Source organism: Herpailurus yagouaroundi, unplaced genomic scaffold (genome assembly GCF_014898765.1).
Source record: "Herpailurus yagouaroundi ecotype Mexico unplaced genomic scaffold, PumYag 29, whole genome shotgun sequence".
NCBI lineage: Eukaryota > Metazoa > Chordata > Mammalia > Carnivora > Felidae > Herpailurus > Herpailurus yagouaroundi.
This window is the reverse complement of record NW_024412377.1, coordinates 35,359,482-35,373,782: the sequence shown is the minus strand read 5'-3', so window position 1 is coordinate 35,373,782 and position 14,301 is coordinate 35,359,482. Positions and strand designations below refer to the sequence as shown.

At 37.0% G+C, this 14,301-nt stretch overlaps 1 protein-coding gene across 1 annotated transcript in view; it reads left to right on the top strand.

The window, feature by feature from the left end:
• The window catches only part of FGF10 (fibroblast growth factor 10), an 82,844-nt gene extending 68,809 nt beyond the window's left edge, over window positions 1-14,035 (top strand). Inside the window, exons 2-3 of the mRNA XM_040496682.1 lie at window positions 6,926-7,029; window positions 11,098-14,035. Coding sequence (XP_040352616.1) covers window positions 6,926-7,029; window positions 11,098-11,295 — 302 coding nt within the window. The 3' untranslated portion in view covers window positions 11,296-14,035. The remainder of the gene's footprint in view (window positions 1-6,925; window positions 7,030-11,097) is intronic.
• The last annotated feature ends 266 nt before the right edge of the window (window positions 14,036-14,301 follow it).

The following is a 14,301-nucleotide window of genomic DNA, read 5'->3' as shown; positions in this document are numbered from 1 at the left end:
AGTATTCAAAACAGATAAAACAGTCTTTATTACTGCCTTTTTTATTTTGCTATTTTTAACTTTATTCAACAAAACCTGATTTAGTGGAAAGAGAATGGGCCTTGGATCCAAACATTGAACCCACCCTACCCCAGGTGAGTGTGTGTTCACCAATTGATTGAATTTCTCCAAGGCCCAATTTCAACATGTACAGAAAATAATGCTTAGCTGATACGTTTTGTGAGACTGAGATATGAATATTAAAAGTATATGATACAAGACAGTCATTCTGTATTAGTTCTTGATTTTTATACCATACTCTCTTCCAATTCAACTTACCCCAACCGGTGCTTTTCTTAACCAAGAAAGCTGCCTTGAGACCTCATGCTCTAGATAGCCTTTCTGATCCATGCCTGACACCCCTTTTCTCACAATTTTAATAATGACTAGTTGAAGAGCCATACATATATTAAGAAAGTTTAAAGGAGTTTCAGATTTGTAATAATTGCCTATAAATAACAAATATTTATATTTTGCAATCCACTGACTTTTCCTTTGAAGTATACACATTTTGGCATTTCCTTTTACTTTCATTTTCATTTTATTTGGATGTAGAGTTATTAATTTATCTCAAGGATTTACAAATTTTACTATACTATCGAAAGAAAAAAATTCTGTATTTAATGAATGCTGAGTTTTCCTTTATTCAGCTAGTTGCTGGACTGCCCACTCATTGATTCATTATGATTCATTCAATAAAAATATATTGAGCTCATATTATGAACCATGTATGTATGCCCTGTTCTAATTTAAAAAAAAAAAAATGAACATCACTGCGATTTCTATGGTTCTTTGAGAAAGATACACTACGGAGATACGACTCACAGGTGATTCTCAAGACCGCAGATGGAGCCATTTAGCCCCGTACTCTAGGGTATGGCCACACAATCTCTGAGGTGTATAGGGTAAATGTGATAACAACTCCAGAAAGTCAGAGTCGGGAGTACAGGCCTTTTTATATTAGTATATAATTAGAAATTATAATTAGGATATATTATATTATATTATATTATATTATATTATATTATATTATACTATACTATATTACATTATATTATATTATATTATTTGGGACACTTGACAACAATCATGAGAAAAAGATTTAGTTTAGAGAAGTTAGGATTTGTTTCCTACACTATACTAATTATAATATGTTCAGTACATTGTCTAAAACTATCAAACATTGTAATTTTTAGTAAAATGTTCGGAGCGAAATAACAGATGTGACAGATTCTGGATTCGTGAGGCTCTGACATTTATGGAGCTGCTTCCAAGTTTCACAACAAAGTTTTTCAAAAGTACATTCTTCACCCAGGAGAGCACCACTGCTACTCAATAAAATACAATCTATACTTGTATCGAGAGTGGTCCCCACAAAGTACAATTGGTGGAGAGAGTCAACCATAGCTCAAATACACACTGAAACCCTCTCCCTCCCCCATGCCTTTCTTTACTCATTCACTTTTCTCCACACAGATTATTCTCCTCGACTTTTCAAATTCTTACCTACTAAAATCCTATCCCTGAAAGATTCACCCAAAACATCAACCATCTTCTTCAGGACAACATTTTATTATTTAAAATCATGACAATGTATTTTCTCTCTCATATGGCACTTAAAACATTCTCCTTGTATTGTAATTACTTTAATTATTTGTGTCCTTATTCTACCCAGGTTTAAAACTCCTTGATGGTAAAGATTGTGTCTTGTCTTTGCCTCCCCCATAGTGAGAGATAACATAAATCCTACACAGTGTTGCTTAATAGGTATTAGCCAAATTAATTTACTCAAATAATCTCTAGGATTCCTTTATATATTCACGTTCTCTTTATTTAGAAGAGAATAATGGAATTTTGCATTTATTTTTATATCTAGTTTTCCCCTTGTCTGTACCAATTTTACTAAAGTTTTACTTGCCTTTTACTTTCTCCTACTTTTTAAAGTTGCCTCTGGGGCGCCTGGGTGGCGCAGTCGGTTAAGCGTCTGACTTCAGCCAGGTCACGATCTCGCGGTCCGGGAGTTCGAGCCCCGCGACAGGCTCTGGGCTGATGGCTCAGAGCCTGGAGCCTGTTTCCGATTCTGTGTCTCCCTCTCTCTCTGCCCCTCCCCCGTTCATGCTCTGTCTCTCTCTGTCCCAAAAATAAAATAAAAACGTGGAAAAAAAATTTAAAAAAAATAAATAAATAAAGTTGCCTCTTACTTTAAAAAAAATGTTTAAGGAGAAAGTTACCATGATGGCCAATAGCTTGTTTATTCTAATAGCCCCAAAAGAGAAGTATTCTTGGTCCAACCTGATTGCTGGGGAGAAAATCAGTCAGATGCTTCTCTTCTGGAGAAGGATGAAAAGCATAAACTGGAAGAGAAACTTGTGAATGGCCCTCCTCAGATTAACTACCCAATGATTCATCAAAACATAACTCATGCCTTGGCAAGTTAAAAGAAAAGATGATTTACATGAAAATTGTGACTTCTAGGTTATTTCCATTTGGACTTCATCAGTTTGCAAAATCCTCCCCATTACTATGGTGATGTTCCATTCTTTGGTAGAATCTGCTCATAAACAGGAGCTGATTTATGTCACAATCACTTGTAATGTCAATAATCAAACTTCATCATGTAGGATTTTAAGTATAATTCAAAATAAACTTTACAGATTGCTATTATTTACTTACATGAATTTGAATTTGCCAAATACCAGCTTTTTCTAATATGGTTTTTAAGTAATATATTTTTATATAAAATACTTCCTATTTTCCAGAATACAGCATGGTTGATACCTTGAGCCTTATTAACTCCCTAATCTCACTTCTTATGACTTTCTGCCTTGCTCCTTGTTCTCTAGTTGGTAAATCAAACTTATGGTTTTTCTGGAAAACACCATACTGTTTTCACCTTAATGAATGCTTTTGTTCATGTCTTCCCACCTTTCCCCTGAATGCCTCTTGTGCAACCTTCAAAACTCAGTTCAAGTCTCATCTCCAAAGAGGAAGTCTGCCTTGGAGCCACAGCCAATATGAGCCACGTTTATTTTTGCCTCTTTTGTCTTCCATCTTAGCTCTCACTATCACTTAATATGTTTTATTGTAATTCCCTGTGTGTTTGTCTTTTACTCCCAGTAGAGCACAGATTTTGATTGAGGAGGAGGGATTTTAGATTTTGATTGATTCATTTGACTTTATGTTCCCATTTCCTACAAGAGTGCCCTTCTCCTCATAGGTCTTCCTATGTGTCTGAATTAAACTGTCCCGAAGCTCTTAAACAGATTTAGAAAACCACTTGGGATATTCATCTTTTAAGAGACATCAAAACTGATGTTGTTACAACAAATTTCACTACAAGAATATGTCTTTAAATTAAAAAAAACAGCTGACCTATATGAATGGGAAATATAATTTGTGTTCCCTTTCATGGATGATATAATTTTTAGGTGTTAGTTTCTTTGAGTAACAAAACAGTACTTTATAACTTTTGAGATAATTGTATGCTCATATAAGTTGTTAAGAAATACAGAAAAATTTGTATGTCTTTCACTTACTTTCCCTTAGGAGGTCATCCTTTAATTGGCATTGAATTTTGAACCAAAATACACTAAGTTATTAGTCTAACAACCATAAAGCAAAATTCTGGTTCTCCTTTGCAAAAATACTTTTTTTTTTCTTTTTAGTGTTTATTTATTTTTGAGAGAGAGACAGAGAGACAGGGTATGAGCAGGGGAGGGGCACAGAGAGAGGGAGACACAGAATCCGAAGAAGGATCCAGGCCCTGAGCTGTCAGTACAGAGCCCAACGCAGGGCTCAGACCCGTGAACCATGAGATCGTGACCTGAGCCAAAGTCTGATGCTTAACTGACTGAGCCACCCAGGCGCCCTGCAAAAATACTTTTTATTGGAAGACTTGATCATTCTCACCAAAGAACATAGAACACTGGAGAGATTTTTTATGAAAAATGGACAAGTCCTCTAGACTTGAGCCCCTCAGAAAGTCACTTCCGTATTAACAGATGTTCATAGTAAAGACAGTCATTGTTCATTACCACAAAATTATCAGATTATAATTTGCTGGCATATGTTATACCATAAAAGTTCTTTTTCAGAATTTGAAAGACCCTTAAATCATCTAGTTCTTCCCACTTTGTATTTTGAAGCATAGTGAACCTTTTCACACTAGTCTTAACTGGTTACAGAGTGGGGAAAATGGTTCATTGACTGAATGGATTCTTTCAATATCGAGATTCTATTTTGTGCACAGCAGAAAAACCCAGGGGTTTCCAGGCTAAATATGATATATCATGTGCAGTGCATGCTCAGAAGTGATTGGTCAAGGATTTGGTAACATTTGTCTCACGTTTCTCCTTTTGTCAACTCAGTCTGTTACTATAGATTAACCCCACTACATCTTGTTCACCTTCAAAAATCCTGCTTTACTCTTTGCTTCAATCTTTCATTCTAACAATTTCCAGTTACAAAAGCACACCTTGCAATTTACTGACAGTGCTTACTTGTTTCTTAGGCAAAGTAAATACTGGCCTAAATATTTTGCCCCAGAATTCAACCTCCTGCCTCACTCTGTATCTTCTGCTTGTGACATAAAGTATATTAGATTCCCTTCCCTGATACTTAGACATTTACCTCTGTGGCATGCCTATTAAAGACTATTATCTTGATGAGTCATTTTGTCAGATGGTTTTCCAACAGGATTCCCTTGAGACAATGGGAAAGAGAGGGGAGATATGATGGAGAAACAAGTAGTCAGAGATGGAGAGAAATAGTTTGAAAGCCAGAAGCTTAGGTATTGGAGCCATCATTACTGACCTGTGTCACCTCATCATCTTGTATCAGTTATATAATCTCATATCCTCTGGTTTTTTTCATCTGTAATTAAGAGCAATGCCCATCTTAGAGGACTGTTGTGAGAATTAAAGAAATAAACTATAAGAAAATATTTTAAAATATGCAAATAAGTGAGTGTATTTGTTTGTACCTTGAGGGCAACTAGCTGCATAAGGAAACAGGATACTAAAAATACAGATACGGTCTCCTTCACCCTTTGTAACCTATCCTTGGTTTGAGCTTGCCAACTGAGATTTATTTCACCCTATTATTGAGGGAGTGTGTTGTGTTAGGTCAGAGGCTTCCTACAAGATACATGGAAAGAATGATTCATTCATGGCATGTAGTCTAGCTCTCTGCTTTTGTCAACTTTGCAGTGGGGGAACTCAAACATTTCTATTGGTCTCCACATGGCTGGTCCACCTAGGACGGATGAGGAAGAAAGAAGGTATTCATGTCTTAAGAACAAGCCACTCTTTCCCTACGGGAAGGTATATGTATAAACACCCAATTTGTTGAGCACATTTAGAACGGCATTTCTTATGACAGTTGATACATAATAAATGATAACGTATAATCACCTTTCAGATTTTATGGGCTAAGCCAATGGGAATTTGTATGTTCTGTCCAGGATTTACACAGTTTGGTGAAGGAGGAGTTCCAAAATCTATTAAGTGTGAGAGGAAATTTATTTTCTTTAATAATATTTAAGGAGGCACTAAAGCTCTAGCTGTAGGCAAGTTCTAATTATTTTATACGTACCAGCTCATTTATTCCTCACAACACGACTAGGAAGGAGGTACTATCGTGTTGCCCATTTTACAAATGAAATGTAAACACAAGCAGTTCAGTGACTTCTCCTGTGGTCATTCACCAGTAAATGTAAAGCCAGATTCAAACCCAGACACTCTGGATCCAGAAGCCTTTGCTATTCACCTGAGAAAGCTTTTCTGAGTTCTAGAATAAGAAGTAGTCTTAGCACCTGAGAGTTTCTTAACCTAAAATAGATTTGGGGTAAAATATCAAATGCTCTCCCTTTAGTTACCTATATACTTTTCAGAGAAAATTACCTTCAGATGCACCAACCAAAATATGTGTATGAGGACAAAAGTTCTCTTGTCTATCAGTTACAAGAACCTTCAACGTTCCATTCTTTTTAGGGGGGAAAAAGCCTTTAAAAATGCTGATGAATATTGGATATTCTCCCAACTCAGAGTAGTGATTTTGCTATTTTACAGATAATGTGGATGTTGGGATCAGTCTTTCTGTATCTCAGAATGTCAACACATTTTCCCAAACTGAATTTATCAGTTAAGTGTAGCCAAGAGATTTAGTTTATCTGAGTATCCTACAATGGAGAAATAGTTTACCACTGTTTTTACAGATTGAGGTAAATCTGACATATTATTGACATATGCTATGGATTTAATTTAATACCATAGTACAGATGTGTGTTCTGATAAGTTTTTTGTGAAATCTAGGCTACAATAGAGTTGTTTCAATATTTATGGGGTTGAAAATGTAGAGTTAGCAAAGGAAGTATTTTAATTAAAACAACATTTTTCCTTATATGCTCAGAATAAAAATAGGGGAATTCTTTTAAAGACTTACTATTTTTTCAATATAACTCCTCAGTTTTTAGGCACATTGAAAGAGGTTTGGGTTTTTTTTCCCCCAGTTTTTTAAATCTACTAATTAAAAAAAAATTTTTTTTTCAACGTTTATTTTTGGGACAGAGAGAGACAGAGCATGAACGGGGGAGGGGCAGAGAGAGAGGGAGACACAGAATCGGAAACAGGCTCCAGGCTCCGAGCCATCAGCCCAGAGCCTGACGTGGGGCTCGAACTCATGGACCGCGAGATCGTGACCTGGCTGAAGTCGGACGCTTAACCGACTGCGCCACCCAGGCGCCCCAAAATCTACTAATTTTAGAACGATCAGAAATTAAAACTCAGTAGGTCTTCTGATTTTCTTTCTTTCACCTAAATTTATGCAACTCTTTAAGTTTAGCTATTGTTGTTTTTTGTGTGTTTGTTTTTTCCATTGTATGGTTTAGGTATCCTGGAGATAACTTCAGTGGAAATCGGAGTTGTTGCCGTCAAAGCCATTAACAGCAACTATTATTTAGCCATGAACAAGAAGGGGAAACTCTATGGCTCAGTAAGTATTCTGCTTTAATTTTCCAAGTCCACTGTAGTAAATCATTACCAGAGTTTTGGAATGTTTCCCTCAGACACTGAAGAGCTTTGTTATCATTCTATTGCTAGTAAATAGAGCCACAGTGGGCTGGTCACCAGAGTTGCAAGGGCTGGCAAAGCGGCTCTTGCAACTCTGTAATTTCCTCTGTTGTTCACCCATCACTCTACCACACAAGCTGTTACTGGCATTCGTCAGTCTATGCTCTGAACTGTTAAAGGGTCAGACTCTCACGGAAGCATCTGGTCAGATTGGCACGGGTGCTGCAGACAACTTGGAGAAGAATCATTGAAAACAAAGATCTTAAATTAAGGAGGAAATCATATACTGTGTTTTAGAGCTGGTATTTTGTATTCTTTTAAAATATGAGATGGGGAGACAGATTAAGAAATTTACCATTTGTGTGCCGTTCAATCAACTCCATATTTTTATTTATGTGGGCGACAATCATTAATTCAATGACGGAGCTGGAATCCAGCCAATGCTTTGAGTACATATATCTCTGGTGTTTCATAGCAAGTATTAAGGACTATCACTTCAAAATGTGTAAATAACCTTATTTTGTTGGTTAGCATAAGGATGATGGTAGTGGCTGCGTAGAGCCAGCAGGTCCCAAACTTCAGTATGCATCACAATCACCAGGAAGATTAAATCACATTTCTAGATTTTTTGATGCACTAAAGCTGTGGTAAGGTCTAGGAATTTGCATTTCTTTTTCTTTTCTTTCTTTCTTTTCTTTCCTTCCTTCCTTCCTTCCTTCCTTCCTTCCTTCCTTCCTTCTGAGAGAGAGAGAAAGAGAGAGAGAGAGAGCACAAGCAGACAAGCAGAGGACGGGAAAAGGAAGAGGGAGAGAGAGAGAATCTCAAGCAGATTCCACTCCCAGTGCAGAGCCTGATGCAGGGCTCAATCCCACAAACCGTGAGATCATGACCTAGCTGAAATCAAGAGTCAGACACTTAACCGACTGAACCACCCAGGCACCTCAAGAAATGGCTAATTCTTAAATGAACAGTGTCATCAAAATATTTACTACTTCTCTCATTTCCCCATTTTTTTCTTCTGTCCCAACACAGCTCATGTACTGTGCCTATGATGCTTCTTGAACTCTAAGATGTGTGAATTATCTTGTCCCATCTCTGTATCTAAAGTAGACGCCCACTTTCTAGCATAGCACCCCCTTTTACTTATCTGCAATAGGATTCATCGGAAAAATCTCTCATTACTGTGTTTAGTGTTTACTATCTTCCCCCGATTTATTGTAAACTTCAATTAGGCAGGGTCTGCCTTATCCTGCATTATACCCTCAGCACGCAGTCCATCCAGAGCACAAAGTCATAAATGCATAAACCTAACCACCTCTCCTGGAAGCTCATCCCATCGTAGGCTGTACTCTCCACCTTCAGCCCATTTCAGAAAGAAGTCCATTTTCTAACCACAGTGCATTTGGTTTGCAATTTTCCATTACCACCAGGAAGAGTAAAATATGATGGCTTCAAATTAAATGAAAAATCTACTCAAACTGAATGTCCCTCTCAGGGTGGACTAGGAATTTTGCACTGAAGGGTATGCCATCAAAATTCATGAGGACATACCTAATATAATTCTGTTTATCAGTGGCAATGCTTATAAATACCTGTCATCTTTTTTCAGGTGATCTCCATTGATGCCAGAAACCTTCTTGAAAATATTAGGCCAACACTCAGAGTGATTAACTAAACCAGCTCTTTATTCTATTCTGTATTGAATATTTTCCTCTGTTCCCTTTTGGGAAATGTATGTCTCTCTTATATTTACATTATTCCTTCTCTGAATAATGCATCTATGGTATTCTTGGTTTCCACATGACTGACAGAATTAGGTTAACTAGAAAATGGTGTTTAAATAAAACAGGCTCTCATCCAGCCTGATTTAAGGACCAAAGAAATTTATGAGGCATCCTGAGGAAGTTTAAAACATTTCTCTAAACTACCAAAACCCTATTTTTGAGATCTTGCTCTAGCCTAGACTTTTTTTTTTAAACTTTAATACTGATGATTCGCCTAAATGCTGTAAACACATAGATTCCTAGGTCCCTCCTCCAGAGATTCTGATATATTTGAGCTAAAGTGTAAATATCAAAAAAACACTTGAGATTAGGAGTCTGCCACAGGTATACCTCACTTTAAGAGACATTGCTCTATAAATTTATATTGGGGAGACAAAATAACTACACATCCACTGCTCTTTTCTATATGCAGCTCTGTTGCGAATATGAAGTCATCTCGGGGCACCTGGGTGGTTCAGTCAGCTAAGTGCACCCAACTCTTGATTTCGGCTCAGGTCATGATTTCGCGGCTTCATGGGTTTGAGCCCTGCGTTGGGCTCTGCGATGATGGCATGAAGCCTGCTTCGGATTCTCTGTCTCTCCATCTCTCTCTGCCCCTCCCCGACTTGCACTGTCTCTGTCTCTCTCAAAAGGAATAAATAAATTTTAAAAAATAAAAATAAAAAAATAAAGTCATCCCAAAAACCTCAGTCCTCCCACAGTCTCTAAACTGCGCCCCCTTTATTAGAATGAATATAACTATGTTAAAAAATCATCTCTGCTTTGAAAGCCACATAGCTTTAGACAAACTAAGATGAATAAATGGGAAAAAAAAACATAGGAAGGACTTAAATTCCTTTCTAATGCAGAATTTTTGTCACATTAAAATATTTACCTTAAATAATTTACCGATTTTCCTCTTACTTTCAACCAAATGAACCATTTGAATCTTACACTTCAATATTACGTTATAGAAGAGAAGCACATTGGATAAATAAATTCCAGGAAACAAAGCTTAAACTAGAAACATGAACATAATATATACCTGTTTGTGATGGTTCTGATAATGTTCAAAATTAGGATCTAGTTCACAGAAACCTGAATATTTAAACATACACACGTTCAGGAGTTGAGAATTTAGTAACTTTTTTTTTTTAATCCCGAGGTGAGAAAAACTGTTTGAACTGCCCGGTAGAGGCCAAGGAAAGATGCCTATAATACCCTTGGCTTGGACTGGAAAAGGTAGAACCAGAAGAGCAAAAGCTCCAATTCTTTAGCTTCTTACCTGCTTTAGTGTGAGTGTAAGGGAAGAGGGACATTTCCAAAGCCAGAGTTTTGAGATTAGTGAGGTACCTCCTCTACATCAGTAACTCCAGAGTGAGACACTGGATCTATGGAATGAAGGAAAATCAATTCTTGCCCCAAAGACCCCTTAAAAACACACGGTCACCTATAACAAAGCCAAAGGACTGTGACAACTGAGTGGAATTTCTGAGGGTCAAAGTCTCAGGTTTATACAATATACACAGTGATCAGTCACCATGTTTGTAATTTCTTTGATATGGTAATTCACAAAGCAAGGCATTTCATGTCCTAATTTTCAATCATTCCTAGAGCTCAGAGTAAAATCTGTTAAAATTCCAGGTTATGGAGAAATCTAGTATTTTTAAGAAAGGAAGGCATCCCTCCACCCCTCCCTGGCCTCTTGATTATCTAGAACTATTATGATTTTCCTATAAGATCTGTTTTCTTACCAACATGGATGTATTTATTATGGATTTACAGGTAAAGTCTGCAAACTTGAGAAACACAGGTTTTTCTGTAATTCTATTTTTCCGATGAGACCCCATGGTCCTTACTCTGAAAACAGGATTGTAACACTATTGTTTGTCATTGGCTCTTCACAAATACCACCAGTAGAATCTTTGCTGTCGACAATCATTCTAGGCACTTAAACCATGTCATATTGAAAACACACTAGCTTTTTAAAGGGACCCTAATATGTTTATGATGGTCAATTAAAATGAATCATGAGCCTTCAAACACAGAATCTGCTTTGTGGTTGAGTTTTACTCTGCTGTTGTTGATAATGTGCCTTAAGTGCACAACTTAGGTACAAATGGTAACAGCAAAGAAAGCTCTTGAACTGGAGTTCTCCGGATGGTTTGTGTCAAATGGAATGAAGTATCATCATCACAGAAATAAAAGATTCTATTTTTCACTTGCAGAAAGAATTTAACAATGACTGTAAGCTGAAGGAGAGGATAGAGGAAAACGGATACAATACGTATGCATCCTTTAACTGGCAGCACAATGGGAGGCAAATGTATGTGGCACTGAATGGAAAAGGAGCTCCCAGGAGAGGACAGAAAACACGAAGGAAAAACACCTCAGCTCATTTTCTTCCAATGGTGGTCCACTCATAGAGGAAGGAATGTTTGTGGACACAGCAGAACTAAAGGCCCTTTCGCCAGGACTAGTCGGTATTCTTCATGAAGACAGTAGCTCAAAAGGCAAAGACACATTGCAGATGTCTGCCTGCTTGCAAGAAAGGAAGTCTTTGAAGGTTTTGTACTCACTGCTGACATATGATGTTCTTTTAATTAGTTCTGTGTCATGCCTTATAATCGAGATAATAGGCAGATTAAATGGGATGGAAGTTATTCCTAAGTGAACAACACTGTGGCTGGGTTTTTGGTTACGTTTTTGTTTATGTTCTTGTTTTTGAACCTCTGAGATAGAACTTAAAGGACATGGAACAATCTGTTGAATGATCTTCGGGAAAGCTATTTATGGAATACGAACTCGTATCAAAAACTTTCATTGCTCATTCAAGCCTAGTGATTCAATGAGCAGTAGGACATGCAAGCATTTACTGGAAAGCACTTGGGTCATATCATATGCACAACCAAAGGAGCTTTGGGCGTGGCATCACGGAAGAATTGGATAAGATTTAAAAATGTAAACATGTTAGCGTAAAACTGTTCTAACAAAACAAATAGTATGGTATGCTTGTGCATTCTGCCTTCATCCCTTTCTATTTCTTTCTAAGTTATTTATTTAATAGGATGTTAAATATCTTTTGGGGTTTTAAAGAGTATCCACAGCAGCTGCCCTCTGATTTACCTTTTCTTTTTCTTCAGCACACCCCATGCATGTTCATGACAAAGTGTTTTTAAAACTTGGCAAACACTTAAGACTAGGAGAGGAGCTAGGGAAGGAGGGTGAGAGCCCCGTGTAATATCAGTTAACTTAATATCACTTCTGCAACAAGAAGAATCAACAGTAAATATGACAGTGCTGGGGCATGGCTTGATGAGACATATCTGCCATCATTTAGAAAGAGCTATCACTCCTAAGGCTTCCTTTCATAAAAAATAGACCAGAACGCCAAATTCTTTTCTCTCAGTATATCAATGGGTCTCCAATACAAAAAGAAGGAAAATTGTGAAGTAAATTTTAGTAGCCTAGCCTCATTATTTGCTAATGATTTTTTTTGCCATGGCTCACAGTAGTAAGTGATGAAGAGGCTGCCTGCATATATAAGAACCCTTTGTAAGTCCCACATAGCACATCTCCCCCAAAGGAATTATCAAGGAATTTGAAGTGCAACCCTTCCAGGGGCTTAAACTGAGCAAATATATCCTGGTATATGTCTAATCACATACGGAAACCTGTTCCAGCTGTATGGCCTAGTCATTACAAAACCAAATAAAACTTATTTTCTGTAAATTTAAAGAGCTTTGGAAGATTCCATAATGTAACCATATCAAAATTCATTTTGTTAGAGCAGGCATAGAAAACAATACATAGGAATATACCAGTCATCGTCACATTGTATTCCACTAAATAAACACATAAGCCTTATTTGCAGTGTCTGTAGTGATTTTAAAAGAAAAGTGTAGAAAAATACTATTTGTTTTAAATACTTTAAATCATAACTATAAGATTATATTGATGCTGCGGTTTTATCTTCATATTTCTTGTTTTGAAAAGGTCTGTTTATTTTTATTGTTCAGACACAGCATTTTGGTACAAGGGAAAGACTCACTAAATGTCTTTTTACTAAAGTTTAACCTCTAGAAAGGCTGGTGTTTTGTGATCCTCTCTTACAACTTCATTGTGTCGATACTTAACCAGCACGTCCAGTTAATCTGTTACTTAAGAATTAGTTTTATTAAGACATTTTCCCATGAAGTTATTCCATTACAGGTCTTTATTTTTTTCATTCCTTAAAAAAGTTGGAATTTCAAAAGATATGCATTTGAGGCAGAGTGTTTTGGCTTATGGCTAAAGTTGCATTTCATAGCATTTGGCTTCCAACTTGCTTCTTGACAAATCAGATTCTAAAAATGTTTAATTTTTGTGGTTGGAATCTGTATGTTAAAATATAATTGGTAACTGAGTCTGAGAGTTGTAATGTAATGTATTGCTATCAGAACTAGATTATCTTTGTTCTTTTATTTTAAATAATAATTGCACCTGACACATGAACACGGACCACCCAAAACCAAAATTAAACGTTTGGTAAGACAAATACAGTATTAGATGACTACACTAACAGCAAACAGGGCACAAACTGGATTCGTATTTCACATAGCCATTTAGATTACCAAGGAGACTATGTGTAAACAGGCATCATTATTGCACTCGAAACACTAAAACAGCTTCTAGCAAAATGTATCAAAGCTTGCAGAAGCCAAAAATAGAAAACATATCCCTCACCTCCCCCCCAACACACACACACACACACACACACACACACACACACACACACAGAGATAAGAACAGAAACAGTATGGTAAGGAGTAAGGAGATTCTCCTGCATTTAAAAATGGCATCTTTGCTTGATAATTGAGACAGAATTCTGGTCCCCTCTGCAGCTGGATTGTGCTACTGAAGAAAAAGCAGTTCCAGTCCGGAATATTATATGTTAAAAAGAAATCATCATGATTTGGGGAGCTCAGCCTCTGTGGGAAGTGTGGCCCCTGGCCATGATGTCAAAGTGTGTCAGCCACAAATGTATGTCCCCATCTGAGTGTTGGTTCGGAGAAGACTCCTCATAAAGACATAGAATCCCTTCCTCCTCCTACCTCCCAAAAGGCTGAACAGTGTATAGTATGTTACATTTAAGTAAATCAATAAAAATGCTGGGAAAAGAAAACAGAAATACTGTCCTTGTTTGTTTTATTAGCCTATACCTGACTATACCTGGGAATAGAAAGAGAGGCTCTAGTGTTCTATGCATGGCAGGATGTGGTTAAATGCCCCACAGTCCCAAACAACAACAAAAGAAAAACATCACTCAAACATTTGTAAGTTTTCTTTAATGTTTTACATGTGTGAGTCAGCTATCCTTACTCTAATAACAACCAAATGCTTTGGATTTTTCCTAAGTATTCAGGTCCACCTAATTTACACAGTGGATAAAG